The sequence below is a fragment of the Hyperolius riggenbachi genome, chromosome 8 (genome assembly GCF_040937935.1).
Source record: "Hyperolius riggenbachi isolate aHypRig1 chromosome 8, aHypRig1.pri, whole genome shotgun sequence".
Taxonomy (NCBI): Eukaryota; Metazoa; Chordata; class Amphibia; order Anura; family Hyperoliidae; genus Hyperolius; species Hyperolius riggenbachi.
This window is the reverse complement of record NC_090653.1, coordinates 90,678,108-90,693,802: the sequence shown is the minus strand read 5'-3', so window position 1 is coordinate 90,693,802 and position 15,695 is coordinate 90,678,108. Positions and strand designations below refer to the sequence as shown.

Below are 15,695 nucleotides of genomic sequence, written 5' to 3'. Positions count from 1 at the left end.
CCAGCGCAGACGTACTACTCCGGGTCATTGCGACCCGGAAGTAGTAAGAGCCACAGCCACATGACAGGTGCGCTAACAGTTCGCCCAACTTTACCCCAAGTGACATTCATTCTTAGTACTTAGTACAACATCCTTTTCCATTTATAACAGCTTTTAAACCTGAAGCATAGCTTGACACAAGTGTCTTGCAGTGATCTATGGGTATCTTAGCCCATTCTTCATGGGCAAAAGCCTCCAGTTCAGTCACATTCTAAGGCCTGCGCTCTGCAACTGCTTCCTTTAAGTCCCACCAGAGGTTCTCAATCAGATTTAAGTCTAGTGACTGCAATGGCAACTCCAAAATATTCCAGCCTTTAATCTGCAACCATGCTCTAGTGGACTTGGTATGCTTGGGATCATTGTCCTGTTGAAAGGTCCAAAGTCTCCCAAGCCTCAGGTTTGTGATGGACTGCATCACATTTTCTTTCAATATCTCCTGGTACTAAAGACAATTCATGGTACCTTGCACACGCTGAAGCTTCCCTGTACCTGCAGAAGCAAAATGGGTCCCAAAGCATGATTGACCCCCCCACCATGCTTCACAGTAGGCAAGGTGTTCTTTTCTTCATAGGCCTTGTTCTTCCTCCTCCAAACATAGCATTGATCCATGGGCCCAAACAGTTCTAATTTTGTTTCATCAGTCCACAGAACACTATCCCAAAACTTTTGTTGTTTGTCCACATGACTTTTGGCATACTGCAGTCGACTCTTCTTATTCTTTGGAGACAGCAAAGGCGGTGCGCCTGGGAGTTCTGGCATGGAGGCCTTCATTACGCAGTGTGCGCCTTATTGTCTGAGCTGAAACTTCAGTACCCACATCTGACAAATCATTTTTCAGTTCCTCAGCAGTCACAAAGGGACTTTTCTCCACTTTGCGCTTCAGGTAGTCAAAGTCAGCATCTTCTTTCTGCCACGACCAGGTAGCGTTTCAACAGAGCCCTTTGCCTTAAATTTGCGAATGATGCTTCCTATAGTGCCTCTTGGTATGTTTAACATCTTTGCAATCTTCTTATAGCCATTGCCCTTCCTATGAAGAGAAATCACCTCTTCTCTTGTCTTCCCGGACCATTCTCTTGACTTCACCATGTTTGTAAACACACCAGTAAATGTCTAGAAGGAGCTGAGTATCAGTCATTTTAAATCTGCCTAATTGGTACTTATTATGCTTGATTGCTGCTCATTAACATCCATAAGGTGTTTTCAATCCGTGATCGAAAACACTTGAATGAACCTCTGTTCTTAAGAGTGGTAGTCTTTAAGGGGTTGAATAATTTTGTCAATGAAGAAATCACACAAAAAATGTAATACTGTATTACAAAAACAATTGCATTTTAGTTGCATTTGGTTCTTTAAAAAGTCCTTGTAAGATTTCATTCTGAAAACAATTACAAATGTACACTAAATTCCCTAAAATCCTTTACAGCATTGGGGGTTGAATAATTTTGAACACAACTGTATATGTGCTCTAGTCAGTATTGTTCTTGTAGTTATATTTTGTAATAATTCGTGATATTATTGAAGTAACAGCTATTGTATATTTTATCTGTGTATTGACCTTTTGCCTGCCTCTTGACCTCGCTCTAGTCTGATCCTTCTGTACCGCTGTCATATGATACTAGTTACTGACTCGGCCTGTCCCTGACTACGTTATTGCCTAATCCTTACAATACGACTGACATCGGACTTATTTATATGACTCGGCTCGATTATTGACTACGATTTAGCCTAATTACTCTGTACCTCGATATCTCTGATTCTGTGTTGACTACGGACCAGTCCAGAGAAAACTTATTGTGTGTGTGTGTGTGAATATATACATTACGCATCTGTGTGTTAGTTGCCTCACGTTACGCTATCTCATCACGCACCAGTGTAACAGGAGGTAGGGGAGGGGCTTTTTATAATGTCCTTTGTTTTAGCGTTTCCACAGGAGGAGGTTGAGCACTACTCTCCTATGGTGTCCCATATGCTGTCAAACTCTGTTACGTGTAAGTTTAACTGGTGTTTTTCCAAATTTTAGGACTGGTCCATTTAAATATTTGCATTTGTCTTTTGCAGCATGCAGCTTTTCCATTGTCTGCGACATCAAGGTACAGGAGGGCGCACCCTGCTGGTGGATGGCTTTAATGCTGCCGAACATATCCGTCAGCATCACAGTGAAGATTTTGACCTGCTGAGCACTGTGCCTGTGAAGCACGAATATATTGAAAATGTTGGCCAGTGTCACAACCACATGGTGGGGATTGGCCCTGTATTGAATGTTTATCCTTGGAATAAGGAACTTTATATGATCAGGTGGGCAACGTCTGCTGAAACATGATGCAAGTTATTAGTTTAGTCTTATCGTCTTTCTATGTATCCTATGATATGTTTAATTAGACAGATGTATATGTGTTTATTTTTGTTGCTGTCAGGACTGTAATATACTGTAGACCCAATGAGTTGGTAAGGTGTGTGTGTGTGTGTGTGTGTGTGTGTGTGTGTGTGTGTGTGTGTCAGAGTCAGATGGTGTGTGGGGTGTGAGACACCTTGGCTACCTATGCTGGAGGCCTACCTAATTTATTTTATTTTTTGGGGGGAGGAGGGACACTTGACTATCTATTATGGGGAAGGGGCCTATCACTGGGGGTGGGGAGAGCCACGAATGATGTGCCGCGTTTTACACAAACTTAGTAACAACCCTGACTGTATGGGCATGGTGGGTGGGATAAATTTAAAAAGAAATTCAGTCCAATAAAGAGTTAAAGTACTTGAAGTGAGAGGTATATGGGGGCTGACATTTTATATTAAACAGTACCAGTTGCCTGGTAGTACAGCTTATCTCTTTGGGAGCATTAGTGTCCAAATCGCACACCTAAAACAAGCATGCAGCTAACCTTGTCAGATTTTTGTCAAAAATGTAATCTGCATGCTTGTACAGGGCTGTATGGCTAAAATAATTAGAGGCAGAGGATCAGGTGGGGCAGCCATGCAACTTGTATTGTTTAAAAGGAAATGCATATGGCAGCCTCCATACCTCTCACTTCAGGTTTCCTCAAAGAACAAATATTTTAGACGCCAGCTCCAAAGACGATTAAAGTAGGAAGCCTTTGCTATCTGGCTTCGGGGATTTGTCCAGTCCTTTGATTTACAGTAGGAGTTCAAGGGTTTGCTGTGGGGGGGGGTTCTGGGGAGAGCCAAGGCTTGGGGTGGAAAGGCTCTAGGTAGTGCCAGGTCCTGTGTTGGGGGCTCTGGGAAGTAGTGGACAGCTCTGCTCATAAGTAGAGATGTTGCGAACCTCCGATTTTCGGTTCGCGAACCGGGTTCCCGAACTTCCGCAGAAGGTTCGGTTCGCGGAAAAATTCGCGAACCGCAATAGACTTCAATAGGGAGGCGAACTTTGAAAAATAGAAAAAATTATGCTGGCCACAAAAGTGATGGAAAAGATGTTTCAAGGGGTCTAACACCTGGAGGGGGGCATGGCGGAGTGGGATACATGCCCAAAGTCCCGGGGAAAAATCTGGATGTGACGCAAAGCAGCGGTTTAAGGGCAGAAATCACATTGAATGCTAAATTGCAGGCCTAAAGTGCTTTACAACATCTTGCATGTTTATACATCAAACAGGGAGTGTAATTAGAGTACTGCTTCACACTGACACACCAAACTCACTGTGTAACGCACCGCAAACAGCTGTTTGTGTAGTGACGGCCATGCTGGACTACTGCGCAACATGGCGTGATTGCTCTTCCTCACTCAGTGATGTCAGGTAATGTGTGACTTCCTTCTCAACTTTCCATGGCATTGTTAAAAAGCTTACGTTTTGTTTTTCAATTACATTTTCTACTTGCTGTGTACTTGTTCAGTACCGCTGCAATAAGAATCCTGTGGAGGCGGGCAAATCTGGCATTGTGACCCCGGGTAATGGCCGGGGAATGAGGGGTTTGAATCCGGTGTGGAGCCTGAGCAACGGCTACCACTACACATCCAAGGAGGGCAGCGGGCAGGCATGCACGCCCGCCCGCCCCGAGGTAGTGACCAAAAATAACAATACAGGAGGAGGACTTTCGAGGCCCTGCTGTGTATTTGAAATGAATGTACTTTAAATCCTTTAACGAGAACCAGTTATGGCGGGCAGAGATGACACCACATTCCTTTCACGAGAATCATATGGAGGCGGGCAAGTCTGTCATTTGTGATCCCGGGTAATGGCCGGGGAATGAGGGATGGAATCCGGTGTGGAGCCTGAGAAACGGCTACCACTACACATCCAAGGAGGGCAGCAGGTAGGCATGCACGCCCGCTCCGAGGTAGTGACCAAAAATAACAATACAGGAGGCGGACTTTCGAGGCCCTGCTGTGTATTTGAAATGAATTAACTTTAAATCCTTTAACGGGAATCCGTTATGGAGGGCAAGTCTGCCATTGTCACCGCGGGGAATGAAGGTTGGATTGCGGCCCGAAGTGGGAGCCTGCTGAGACCCATGCTGTAGCTGCCCTGACCGTGCTTTGCAGACCAGGCATCTGTGGTCAGATGGACCCTTGAGCCAGCGGAAGACAAACCAAGTCGAAAGCATTTGCCAAGAATGTTTTACGGAGCTGCACTGAAGGTCCTTTCTGACAGGACGCTTGCGGCAGGGCAAGAGAGAAGTTGTATGGCAAATTGGGACAGCTCTGGCCACAGGTCAAGCCTGCGCAACCAGTAGTCCAAGGGTTCATCGTCGCTTTTCGCAGAGTCTACATCCACACTCAAGGCCAGGTAGTCGGCTACCTGCCGGTCCAGGCGTTGGTGGAGGGTGGATCCGGAAGGACTATGGCGAGGAGTTGGACTAAAGAACGTCCGCATGTCCGACATCACCCTGAGATCGCTGGAGCGTCCTGTTCTTGCCTGCGTGGACTTGGGAGGTGGAGGGTTACTGCCAGTGGTACCTTGATTGCGTTGTGCAGCCACATCACCCTTAAACGCATTGTAAAGCATCATCGACAGCTTGTTCTGCAAGTGCTGCATCCTTTCCGCCTTTTGTTGAGTTGGTAAGAGGTCCGCCACTTTGTGCCTGTACCGAGGGTCTAGTAGCGTGGCCACCCAGTACAGGTCATTCGTCTTGAGTTTTTTGATACGGGGGTCCCTCAACAGGCTGGACAACATGAAAGAGGACATCTGCACAAAGCTGGATGCAGAGGTACTCTCCATCTCCTCTTGCTCTTCCTTAGTGACGGGACGCAACTCCACTTCCTCCCCCCAGCCACGAACAATACCACGGGAACGTGGAGCAGCAGAAGCCCCCTGTGATGGCTGCCGCGGTTGTTCTCCTTCCGCCGCCTCTTCCTCCTCCACAGAAACACCTTCCTCATCATCACCATCATCAGAGTCTGACTCCTCTCCTTCCCCACACGACTCCTCTTCTTCCTCCTCCCCCCTCTGTGCTGCCGCCGGTGTTGTGGAAACATCGGGTTCGTGTGTAAATGGCTCCAATGAATCCTGCTGCCCTAACTCTTCTTGTTCACGCTCCTCCACAGCTGTATCCACCACTCTACGCACGGCACGCTCCAGGAAGTAGGCATAGGGGGATCAAGTCGCTGATGATGCCCTCATCGCGACTCACCAGTTTGGTCACCTCCTCAAAGGGCTCCATGACCCTGCATGCATTTCGCATCAGTGTCCAGTTGTTGGGCCACAACATCCCCATCCTCCCAGATTGTGTCCTTGTACTGTAATGATACAGGTAGTGGGTGACTGCTTTCTCCTGGTCTAGCAGGCGAGAGAACATCAGCAGGGTGGAATTCCAGCGAGTCGGGCTATCGCAAATCAGGCGTCTCACCGGCAAGTTGTTTCTACGTTGAATCTCTGCAAAGCGTGCCATGGCCTTGTAAGAGCGCCTGAAATGCCCACACAACTTCCTGGCCTGCTTTAGGACGTCCTCTAAGCCTGGGTACTTGGACACAAATCTTTGCACGACCAGATTAAGCACATGTGCCATGCAGGGTATGTGTGTCAGCTTTCCCAAATTCAACGCAGCAATGAGATTGCTGCCGTTGTCACACACCACGTTGCCGATCTCAAGCTTGTGCGGGGTCAGCCATTGCTCCACCTGTTTAAGAGCAGCCAGGAGAGCTGCTCCAGTGTGACTCCGCTTTCAGGCAAGACATGTCTAACACTGCATGACACCGTCGCACCTGGCATGCAGCATAGGCCCTGGGGTGCTGGGGCTGTGTAGCTGGGGAGGAGATGGCGGCACCAGCCAAGGAGGAGGAGGAGGAGGATGACGAAAGCGAAGCGGTGATAGCAGGTAGAGAGGAGGTGGCTGGAGGCCTGCCTGCAAGCCGTGGAGGTGTGACAAGTCGGTCCTCTGCGCAGCCACGTACTCCCTGCTTGCTGCCATCGGTCACCAGGTTGACCCAATGGGCTGTGTATGTAATGTAGTAGCCCTGCCCGTGCTTGGCAGACCAGGCATCCGTGGTCAGGTGGACCCTTGACCCAACGCTGTGTGCCAGAGATGACACCACTTGCCTCTCAACTGCACGGTACAGTTTGGGTATGGCCTTTTGAGAAAAATAATTGCGGCCTGGTATCTTCCACTGCGGTGTACCAATGGCCACAAACTTAAGGAAAGCCTCCGACTCCACCAGCTTGTATGGTAATAGCTGGCGAGCTAATAATTCCGCCACGCCAGCTGTCAGACGCCGGGCAAGAGGGTGACTGGCAGACATTTGCTTCTTTCGCTCAAATACTTCCTTCACGGACAGCTGGGTACTGCTGTGGGCAGAGAAGAAGGAACCGCTCAAGGAAAGAGGCGGTGTGGAGGAGGGTGGCTGTGAAGGTGCAAGGGAGAAAGTGGATGAAGACGATGCACCTGAAGGAGGAAGAGGAGAAGGAGTTTGGCTTGTCTTTTGAGGAGTGCTGCTTTTACTCAGGTGTTCTTGCCATAGCTGTTTGTGCCTTCTCTCCAGGTGCCTTCGTAAGGCACTTGTCCCTACGTGAGAGTTGGCCTTTCCACGGCTCAATTTTTGCTGGCAGAGACAACAGATGGCTTTGCTCCGATCTGAGACACACACGTGAGAAAATTTCCAAACCGCTGAGCCTCCCTGGGGTGATGGCGCTACGGTGGCATCAGCAGCAGCTGACGTTGAAGGGCATGTGTGCTCCCTGGCCATAGCTGGCGATACATGGCACCGGACACTGCCCCCAGCTGTTTCTGAGGACGAGCTCCCTCTGCTTCTATCATGGAGTCGTCTCCTCCTACTCCTCTCTGACTCCTCCTCTGAACCGTCCCCCTGGTCATCTCCTCTACCGGGAACATATGTGGTATCCGTATAATCTTTATCATAATCCTCCTGGCCAGCTGCGCTTTCCTCAGACACCTCCTCAAGTGCACCAACTTCAGGTGGTCCACCACCATCCCCATCCACACACGTTACGTCCATACTATCGCCACCTAACTCAGGCGTATGAGGTGGTGTACCTGCGCCTTCTTGTTGTTGTTGCAGTAGTGGCTGGGAATCAGTGATTTCACCACCACCACCAAATAACTCCTGCGAAGTGTCAAATGCAGCGGAAGTGGTGCTTGTTGTAGCGCTGGTGGCTGCGGGAGATGAGGTGTTCTGTGTTAAATACTCAATCACCTCCTTACGATTTTGGGAAGTGATGGCACGTGCTTTCTTCTGAGAACTGTATTTTGGGGCAGGTCCGCATGAAATCACAGCAACACCACCTCGCACAGCCACAGACCTGCCGGTGCCTGGTGGCCTTCCTCTGGGTCTGCCTCTACCTCTTCCTCTACCTGGTTTGTCCATTTTGTCCATCTCGGGGGTATGCTAGCTATATGCAGTGAGGTGGGTTCTCACTCAACACAACAGGTAGTTAGATGCAGTGAGCTGGGTTCACTCAACAGTAAAGGTACTTAAGATACAGTGAGGTGGGTTCTCACTCAACACAACAGGTAGTTAGATGCAGTGAGGTGGCCAGGTGGGTTCACACTCAACACAACAGGTAGTTAGATGCAGTGAGCTGGGTTCACTCAACACAAGGCTAGGTATATGCAGTGATGAGGTGGGTTAAGTAAACACAACAGGTACTGGGTAGTTAGATGCAGTGAGCTGGGTTCACTCAACAGTAAAGGTACTTAAGATGCAGTGAGGTGGGTTCTCACTCAACACAACAGGTAGTTAGATGCAGTGAGGTGGCCAGGTGGGTTCACACTCAACACAACAGGTAGTTAGATGCAGTGAGCTGGGTTCACTCAACAGTAAAGGTACTTAAGATGCAGTGAGGTGGGTTCTCACTCAACACAACAGGTAGTTAGATGCAGTGAGGTGGCCAGGTGGGTTCACACTCAACACAACAGGTAATTAGATGCAGTGAGCTGGGTTCACTCAACACAAGGCTAGGTATATGCAGTGATGAGGTGGGTTAAGTAAACACAACAGGTACTGGGTAGTTAGATGCAGTGAGCTGGGTTCACTCAACACTAAGCTAGGTATATGCAGTGATGAGGTGGGTTAAGTAAACACAACAGGTACTGGGGTATATGCAGTACTGGGTAGTACAATGTGCAGCTCCCTGTCACACACACAGGCAGTCAGTCACTGAATGTGCTGGGCTGCTGGCAGTGGCACACACACTATCAATTAGCAAGGCTGTGCATGCAACAAAAGTGTCAGAAAAAAAAAAATGTACAGGTTGAGCTCTGAAAAGAGCTGTTGCTGGGTGCTTTAAAAGCAATATTAATCAGTCAGGAACAAGCAAAGCAGCCTAGAACCTAACTAATCTGTCCCTAAGAGAAAAAGTCTGCAGCAGCTGTCCCTTTCCTCTCTCTAGCAGGCACACGAGTGACTGTAATGGCCGCCGGAGGCTGCCTTATATAAGGGGGGGGGGGGGGGCTCCAGGGCTTACTGTAGCCTGAATGGCTACAATGTGCCTGCTGACTGTGATGCAGAGGGTCAAAGTTGACCCTCATAGTGCATTATGGGGCGAATCGAACTTCCGGAAAAGTTCGCCTGTCGCAGGCGAACGCGAACCCCCAATGTTCGCCTGGAACCGTTCGCCGGCGAACCGTTCGGTACACCTCTACTCATAAGTTTCAGTTGTGAATGGTGCCGAAAAATAGAGCATGGAAGCTGTGCTGCTAGTTAAAAAAAGACCCATTTAAAATTACCTAACCATTGTATTATTTTTGTACCTTGGAACTGTTCTTGTAATTCCTAGTATACTTTTGAGTCTGCATTTCTTTTTCTTAGATCCTTTTATAGGTGGCACAAACATTTGTAGGGTGGAAAGCTGCATACTGTCTTGTCCTGGTCCAGCTGTGTGCTTGATGGTTCCCATTAGAGTAAAATGGTTAAAGGTGGTATGTATGTATATTTTAGATATTTTTTTTTAGGGGTAGGGTGTAACAGTATTGCAGTGTGGAGAATCATAGGATAGGTGAAGGATATTAACAAAATTCCTTAAACCCGGGAAAAGTTAAAGGGTGCAGGCAGAACATGTTGTTGTTTACCGGGCTTTACGCAAATTATGTAGCATTTTACATATATTTTAATAACTCATATTGTATATGCATCACCTAAGCTACTTGTGCAAACCACAATATACAGTGGCTTGCAAAAGTATTCGGCCCCCTTGAAGTTTTCCACATTTTGTCACATTACTGCCACAAACATGAATCAATGTTATTGGAATTCCACGTGAAAGACCAATGCAAAGTGGTGTACACGTGAGAAGTGGAACCAAAGACCAATGCAAAGTGGTGTACACGTGAGAAGTGGAACCAAAATACATACATGATTCCAAACATTTTTTTACAAATACCCTTTGGTCTGAGTGCAGTCAGCTGCCCATAGACATTGCCTGATGAGTGCTAATGACTAAATGGAGTGCACCTGTGTGTAATCTAATGTCAGCACAAATACAGCTGCTCTGTGACGGCCTCAGAGGTTGTCTAAGAGAATATTGGGAACAACAACACCATGAAGTCCAAAGAACACACCAGACAGGTCAGGGATAGAGTTATTGGGAAATTTAAAGCAAGCTTAGGCTAGAAAAAGATTTCCAAAGCCTTGAACATCCCACGGAGCACTGTTCAAGCGATCATTCAAAAATGGAAGGAGTATGGCACAACTGTAAACCTTCCAAGACAAGGCCGCCCATCTAAACTCACAGGCCGAACAAGGAGAGCGCTGATCAGAAATGCAGTCAAGAGGCCCATGGTGACTCTGGACGAGCTGCAGAGATCTACAGCTCAGGTGGGGGAATCTGTCAATAGGACAACTATTAGTCGTGCACTGCACAAAGTTGGCCTTTATGGAAGAGTGGCAAGAAGAAGGCCATTGTTAACAGAAAAGCATAAGAAGTCCCGTTTGAAGTTTGCCACAAGCCATGTGGGGGACACAGCAAACGTGTGGAAGGTGGTGCTCTGGTCAGATGAGACAAAAATGGAACTTTTTGGTCAAAATGCAACACTCTGTGTGGCGGAAAACGAACACTGCACATCACTCTGAACACACCATCCCCACTGTCAAATATGATGGTGGCAGCATCATGCTCTGGGGGTGCTTCTCTTCAGCAGGGACAGGAAAGCTGGTCAGAGTTGATGGGAAGAGGGATGGAGCCAAATACAGGGCAATCTTGGAAGAAAACTTCTTGGAGTCTGCAAAAGACTTGAGACTGGGGCGGAGGTTCACCTTCCAGCAGGACAACGACCCTAAACATAAAGCCAGGGCAACAATGGAATCCAATCGAGAATCTGTGGCAAGATCTGAAAACTGCTGTTCACAAACGCTGTCCATCTATTCTGACTGAGCTGTTTTGCAAAGAAGAATGGGCAAGGATTTCAGTCTCTAGATGTGCAAAGCTGGTAGAGACATACCCTAAAAGACTGGCAGCTGTAATTGCAGCAAAAGGTGGTTCTACAAAGTATTGACTCAGGGGGCTAAATAATTACGCACACTTCTCCTTTTTTTTTTTTTTTTTTTTTTTTTTTTTTTTTTTAAATGTTTGGAATCATGTATGATTTTCGTTCCACTTCTCACGTGTACACCACTTTGTATTGGTCTTTCACATGGAATTCCAATAAAATTGATTCATGTTTGTGGCCGTAATATGACAAAATGTGGAAAACTTCAAGGGGGCCGAATACTTTTGCAAGCCACTGTAGTTGCATCTATACAGTGAGTTATGCACATCAGTTAGCGTGTGCTGCCTGCACGTGTCATCTTTATCAGAGTTTAGTGAACCCCTTGTCTGACTTTAAAATCCAACCATTCTAAAACCTTTTTTGCAGGTACAACAACTATGATCGCTCTGTGATCAACACTGTGCCCTACGACTTAGTGCATCTCTGGTATACTGCCCATCGAATACTAACCACGGAGCTGAGGAGGCCTGAGAATGAACTGTGGGTGAAACTGAAACCAGGCAAGGTAGGTCAAATGAACTATAAATATTTGGTCAGTTTAACCAAGCTGAGTATCAAGAGATCCTCCTCCATCGTGGTGCATGAACTTCACTGGTGGGCACAGTTTCTGATGGGAAAATTCCATAACCAGTTGCATCTCAAGCAGGTATTTGATCTGTAAAATGACCCTGCAGTGAGGGGGTGTAGAGGTTTCTAGATTTCCTTTTTAAACAATGCTGCTAATGTGGGATCACTCTTCAAATGCTCTGGATCTTTCAGTGATTATTCCACAACAAAAAAGACTTCTCTAATTTGGTGGCTGTGTCTGTGTCAGAGAAGATTGATTTTTTTTGTTGTTGTTTTTTGTTTTTTTTATATCCCACATATTAGATATCCCACACTTCTACTTTTTTAAAGTTTTTAAACAGAACATTAAAAAAAAAATTGTTTTCTCAGCCTGATGAAACCATCTGTCTTTCCCTTTTTATCTATCCCCTATTTCTCAAAAGCTCAGTTCTCTGTCAGGAAGGCCTTATGCTAGGTACACACCATACAATTTTCTGTTAAAGCGGAGCTGTCAGCCATACTATCTCAGCAAAAAAAAAACAACACATATATGTAGATAAATACTTGCACTACTTACATAACATGCATTTCACTGTCTACATTTTGATTTTGGTGATTTTTCTACAGTACAAAAATAGAATCTTAGCATTTCCCATTTCAACTGTGGCCATTTTGAAGCCAATCCTGATGTAATTTCCTTTCTTACTCTCCTCTGCCTGATTTGCCCACTCTTCACTATAGAAAGTGCATTGTCTCAGCATGAGAAATATTGGCCAATCAGAGAGGAACACAGAGATGTGGGAGGGGAAAACAGGTGGGAAATAGGCTTCAGCCAATCAGACTGCATTAGTTAAGTTTGAGGGGAAATGGAGAAGCAAAAAAGGACCCAACATGCCCTGCAACTTCCTTTTTGTGTACCAAATTTTGTGTGTACCAAATGAGTCAGGTAAACTGGGGAATGATCATTTATCAACAAGAAAAGTAATAATGATTTTAACTTTTGGATTGCCTGGTTAGCATCATCATTACTTGTTTACCAGATAAAGAATTGATTTTTGATTTTCTGCCTGACAGTTACACTTTAAGCTGTGTACTCTCCGCTCGATGGCTCCAGCGACGTCCCCTTGATTACTGTTGCTAGCGACACCTCTTCCTGTCGCCGGGTTAAAGCACAAGGTCACGCGGCGCGAGTGAGACTTCTGTGATCGCGGTACTCTGCACAGTGTCATCAGGGATCTCAAAGATCCAATCCGCTGTGTCGGTCCGTCGCCATGTGGGTACGCAGCTTCAGATTTTCTGTTAGATTTACCTGCCAGATTTTTTTCCAACATGTTCGAAAGAATCTGGAAGGTAAATCCAACATGTTGGAAAAAAATCTGGCAGGTAAATCTAACAGAAAATTGTATGGTGTGTACCTGGCATATGGGTCCCAACTGGAGAAAAACGGTCAGTGCCATAGTTGAATGTTAACTTTCAGGCCGAGAAAAAAGAAAAGCATCACAGCATGTTTGTGTGTGCTTGACACTGTACATACAAATTTCTATCTCCTCATGTCATGTCACTTAAAGAGGAACTCCAATGAAAATAATGTAATAAAAAAAGTGCTTAATTTTTACAATAATTATGTATAAATGATTTAGTCAGTGTTTGCCCATTGTAAAATCTTTTAAATCCCTGATTCACATTCTAACGTTTATCACATAGTGACATTTTTACTGTTGGCAGGTGATTTAGCTGCTGCATGCTTTTTTTGGCAGTTGGAAACAGCTGTAAACAACCATTTCCCACAAGGCAACCAGGTTCACAGAAAGGAAACTGCCAGAACTACCTCGGTACTCAGAGCTTCGTGTGGGAGGGGTTTCACCACAATATCGGTCATACAGCGCCCCCTGATGGTCTGTTTGTGAAAAGTGATAGATTTCTCATGTAAAAGGGGGTATCAGCTACTGATTGGGATAAAGTTCAATTCTTGGTGGGAGTTTCTCTTTAAGATTCCCTTTAAAGAGGAACTGTAACTACAAAACGTCCCCTGGGGGGTACTCACCTCGGGTGGGGGAAGCCTCCGGATCCTAATGAGGCTTCCCACGCCGTCCTCCATCCGTCAGGGGTCTCGCTGCAGCCCTCCGTGCAGCGGTGACGTAATGCTTACCTTCCTGGCTCCTGCGCAGGTGCTCTGACGGCTGTCGGCACGGAAATAGACGGAAATACCCGATCGCCGTCGGGTCTGCTCTACTGCGCAGGCGCAAGTTTCCGGCGCCTGCGCAGTAGAGCGGACCCGACGGAGATCGGGTATTTTCGTCTATTTCCGTGCCGAAAGCAGCCACAGCGGTCCCGCTGGAGCCAGCAAAGGTAAATATTGAAGCTACAGTCGGCTCTGTCGCCGGCTGTTCGGAGGGCTGTAGCGAGACCCCCGTGGGACAGAGGACGGCGTGGGAAGCCTCATTAGGATCCGGAGGCTTCCCCCACCCGAGGTGAGTACCCCCCAGGGGAGGTTTTTGTTGTTACAGAGTCTCTTTAAGGTCCCATTCACACTTGTGATTGTGATTTTTGGGGTGCTTGTACTGCATGCACCGCGTCTGCGATTTCAGCAAATGGCAACTGCTGCAGTGCGAATGATCCCATAGGGATACATTGTACACATCGCTTTGCGGATCACTGGCAATCAGCAAAGCTCTGGAAAACTCCTAAAAAGCACCCCAATGAGAACGGGCCCTAAGGGTTTAAAGGACTGCTGAAGTGAGAGGCATATGGAGGCAGCCATATGTATATCCATATAAACAATACCAGTTACTTATTGATCTTACTGACATCAGTAGTGTCTGAATCACATGCCTGGAACAAGCATGCAGCTAATCAGACGGCAGACACCTTATCTGCCTGCTTGTTCAGGGGCTATGGCTAGCAGGACAGCCAAGCAGCTTGTATTGTTTAAAATTAAATAAATACAGTATGTTAACTTCCATATCCCTCTAACTTGTCTTTAACTACGTCTGTACCAGCAGTCTCTACCCCCTTAAGGACCAGATATTTCTGGTACTGTAAAACGCTGCTTACCGATGAATTGCCGCACATCCGCCAGTCATGACACTCTCCCATCGCCGCAGGCCCCTTTCTCTGCCGCCTCTATGTCGGCAGAGCTCTGTGCGCCGCTCAGGAGCCGCTTTCATTGGCTCCTGACCCTGTCCATAAATGTAAGCCAATCGGCTCCTGACCGGCTCATACTGACGGCAAAGCAGAGCGGTAAGAGCGGCAGGACCACGCAGCGACTACTGTTGAAATCTACGTCCTATCAGAGCCGTGCAGCCACACGCAGGACATAGATTTAAACTGCGCTGGTCTGGAAGTGGTTAAAGAGTAACTGTCAGGCTGCAAAAGCTAATTTAAACCTCTATTCTCCTGTGTTAAACAGTTTAGAAGGAAGTCAAAAAGGCACTACTGAAGTTAAAAATCTCTTAGTTTTGATGTGTGCTTATCAGCAAAGCTGTTAGACCCAAGCTCTTAAGAAGCCGAGAGCCGCATACCATACAGCAAAGCATTCTGGGGCCCTCCCCTCGGCTGCTAGTGATAAGTTACAGGGCTCGTGTTACAAAAGCAGCAGCCCACAGCACTGAAAAAACTCCCGGCAGAGTACACTGCAGGAGTCCGCTATTGTTCCTAGCCACATGGCTAATTAATATTCACTGCACAGTACTGTTATTCAGTATGAGCTTTTCTGTGAGTGGAAACATCAGGAAGCAGGCAGGACATGACGACACATTTGGCTTTATAGGAGACAGACAAACATGGAACCTGCCATGAGCTGTCAGGAGCATCATTCTCTGCATATACTATATAAAGATTCTGTGAAATCCAAACGTGGACAGTGAAATGCATATGTAATGTAAGTACAGCCAATCTTTAGCTACTGATATACGTGTTTATTTTCTCTGAGACCCTATACCTAACAGCTCCTCTTTAAAAACAATTATAAAATTAAACAAACACAGAAACCTTAGGACCTACCAGTAATTTTGGGGATCAGTTTTAATAACTTTACATTGTAAAAGACTTCTGTTCTGTAGCGCCCATCAAGTTTCATTTCAGTCAAATCCTAGATATTACATCTTTCTGATAATTGTAACAAGCTTCTGCTACAAGCTCTTATCTCTACAGGATACAACAGATAAACCACTAAACAGTCACATAGCCACAACAGGAAGGTGTTTGAACTCCTAGTAATAAAG

At 46.5% G+C, this 15,695-nt stretch overlaps 1 protein-coding gene across 2 annotated transcripts in view; it reads left to right on the top strand.

Annotated features, from left to right (window-relative positions):
• TMLHE (trimethyllysine hydroxylase, epsilon) overlaps positions 1-15,695 on the top strand; it is a 76,419-nt gene that overhangs the window by 58,878 nt on the left and 1,846 nt on the right. For both annotated transcript variants that reach the window (XM_068249542.1, XM_068249543.1), the window contains 2 exons: positions 2,098-2,334; positions 11,293-11,431. In XM_068249542.1, the coding sequence (XP_068105643.1) occupies positions 2,098-2,334; positions 11,293-11,431 (376 nt within the window). The remainder of the gene's footprint in view (positions 1-2,097; positions 2,335-11,292; positions 11,432-15,695) is intronic.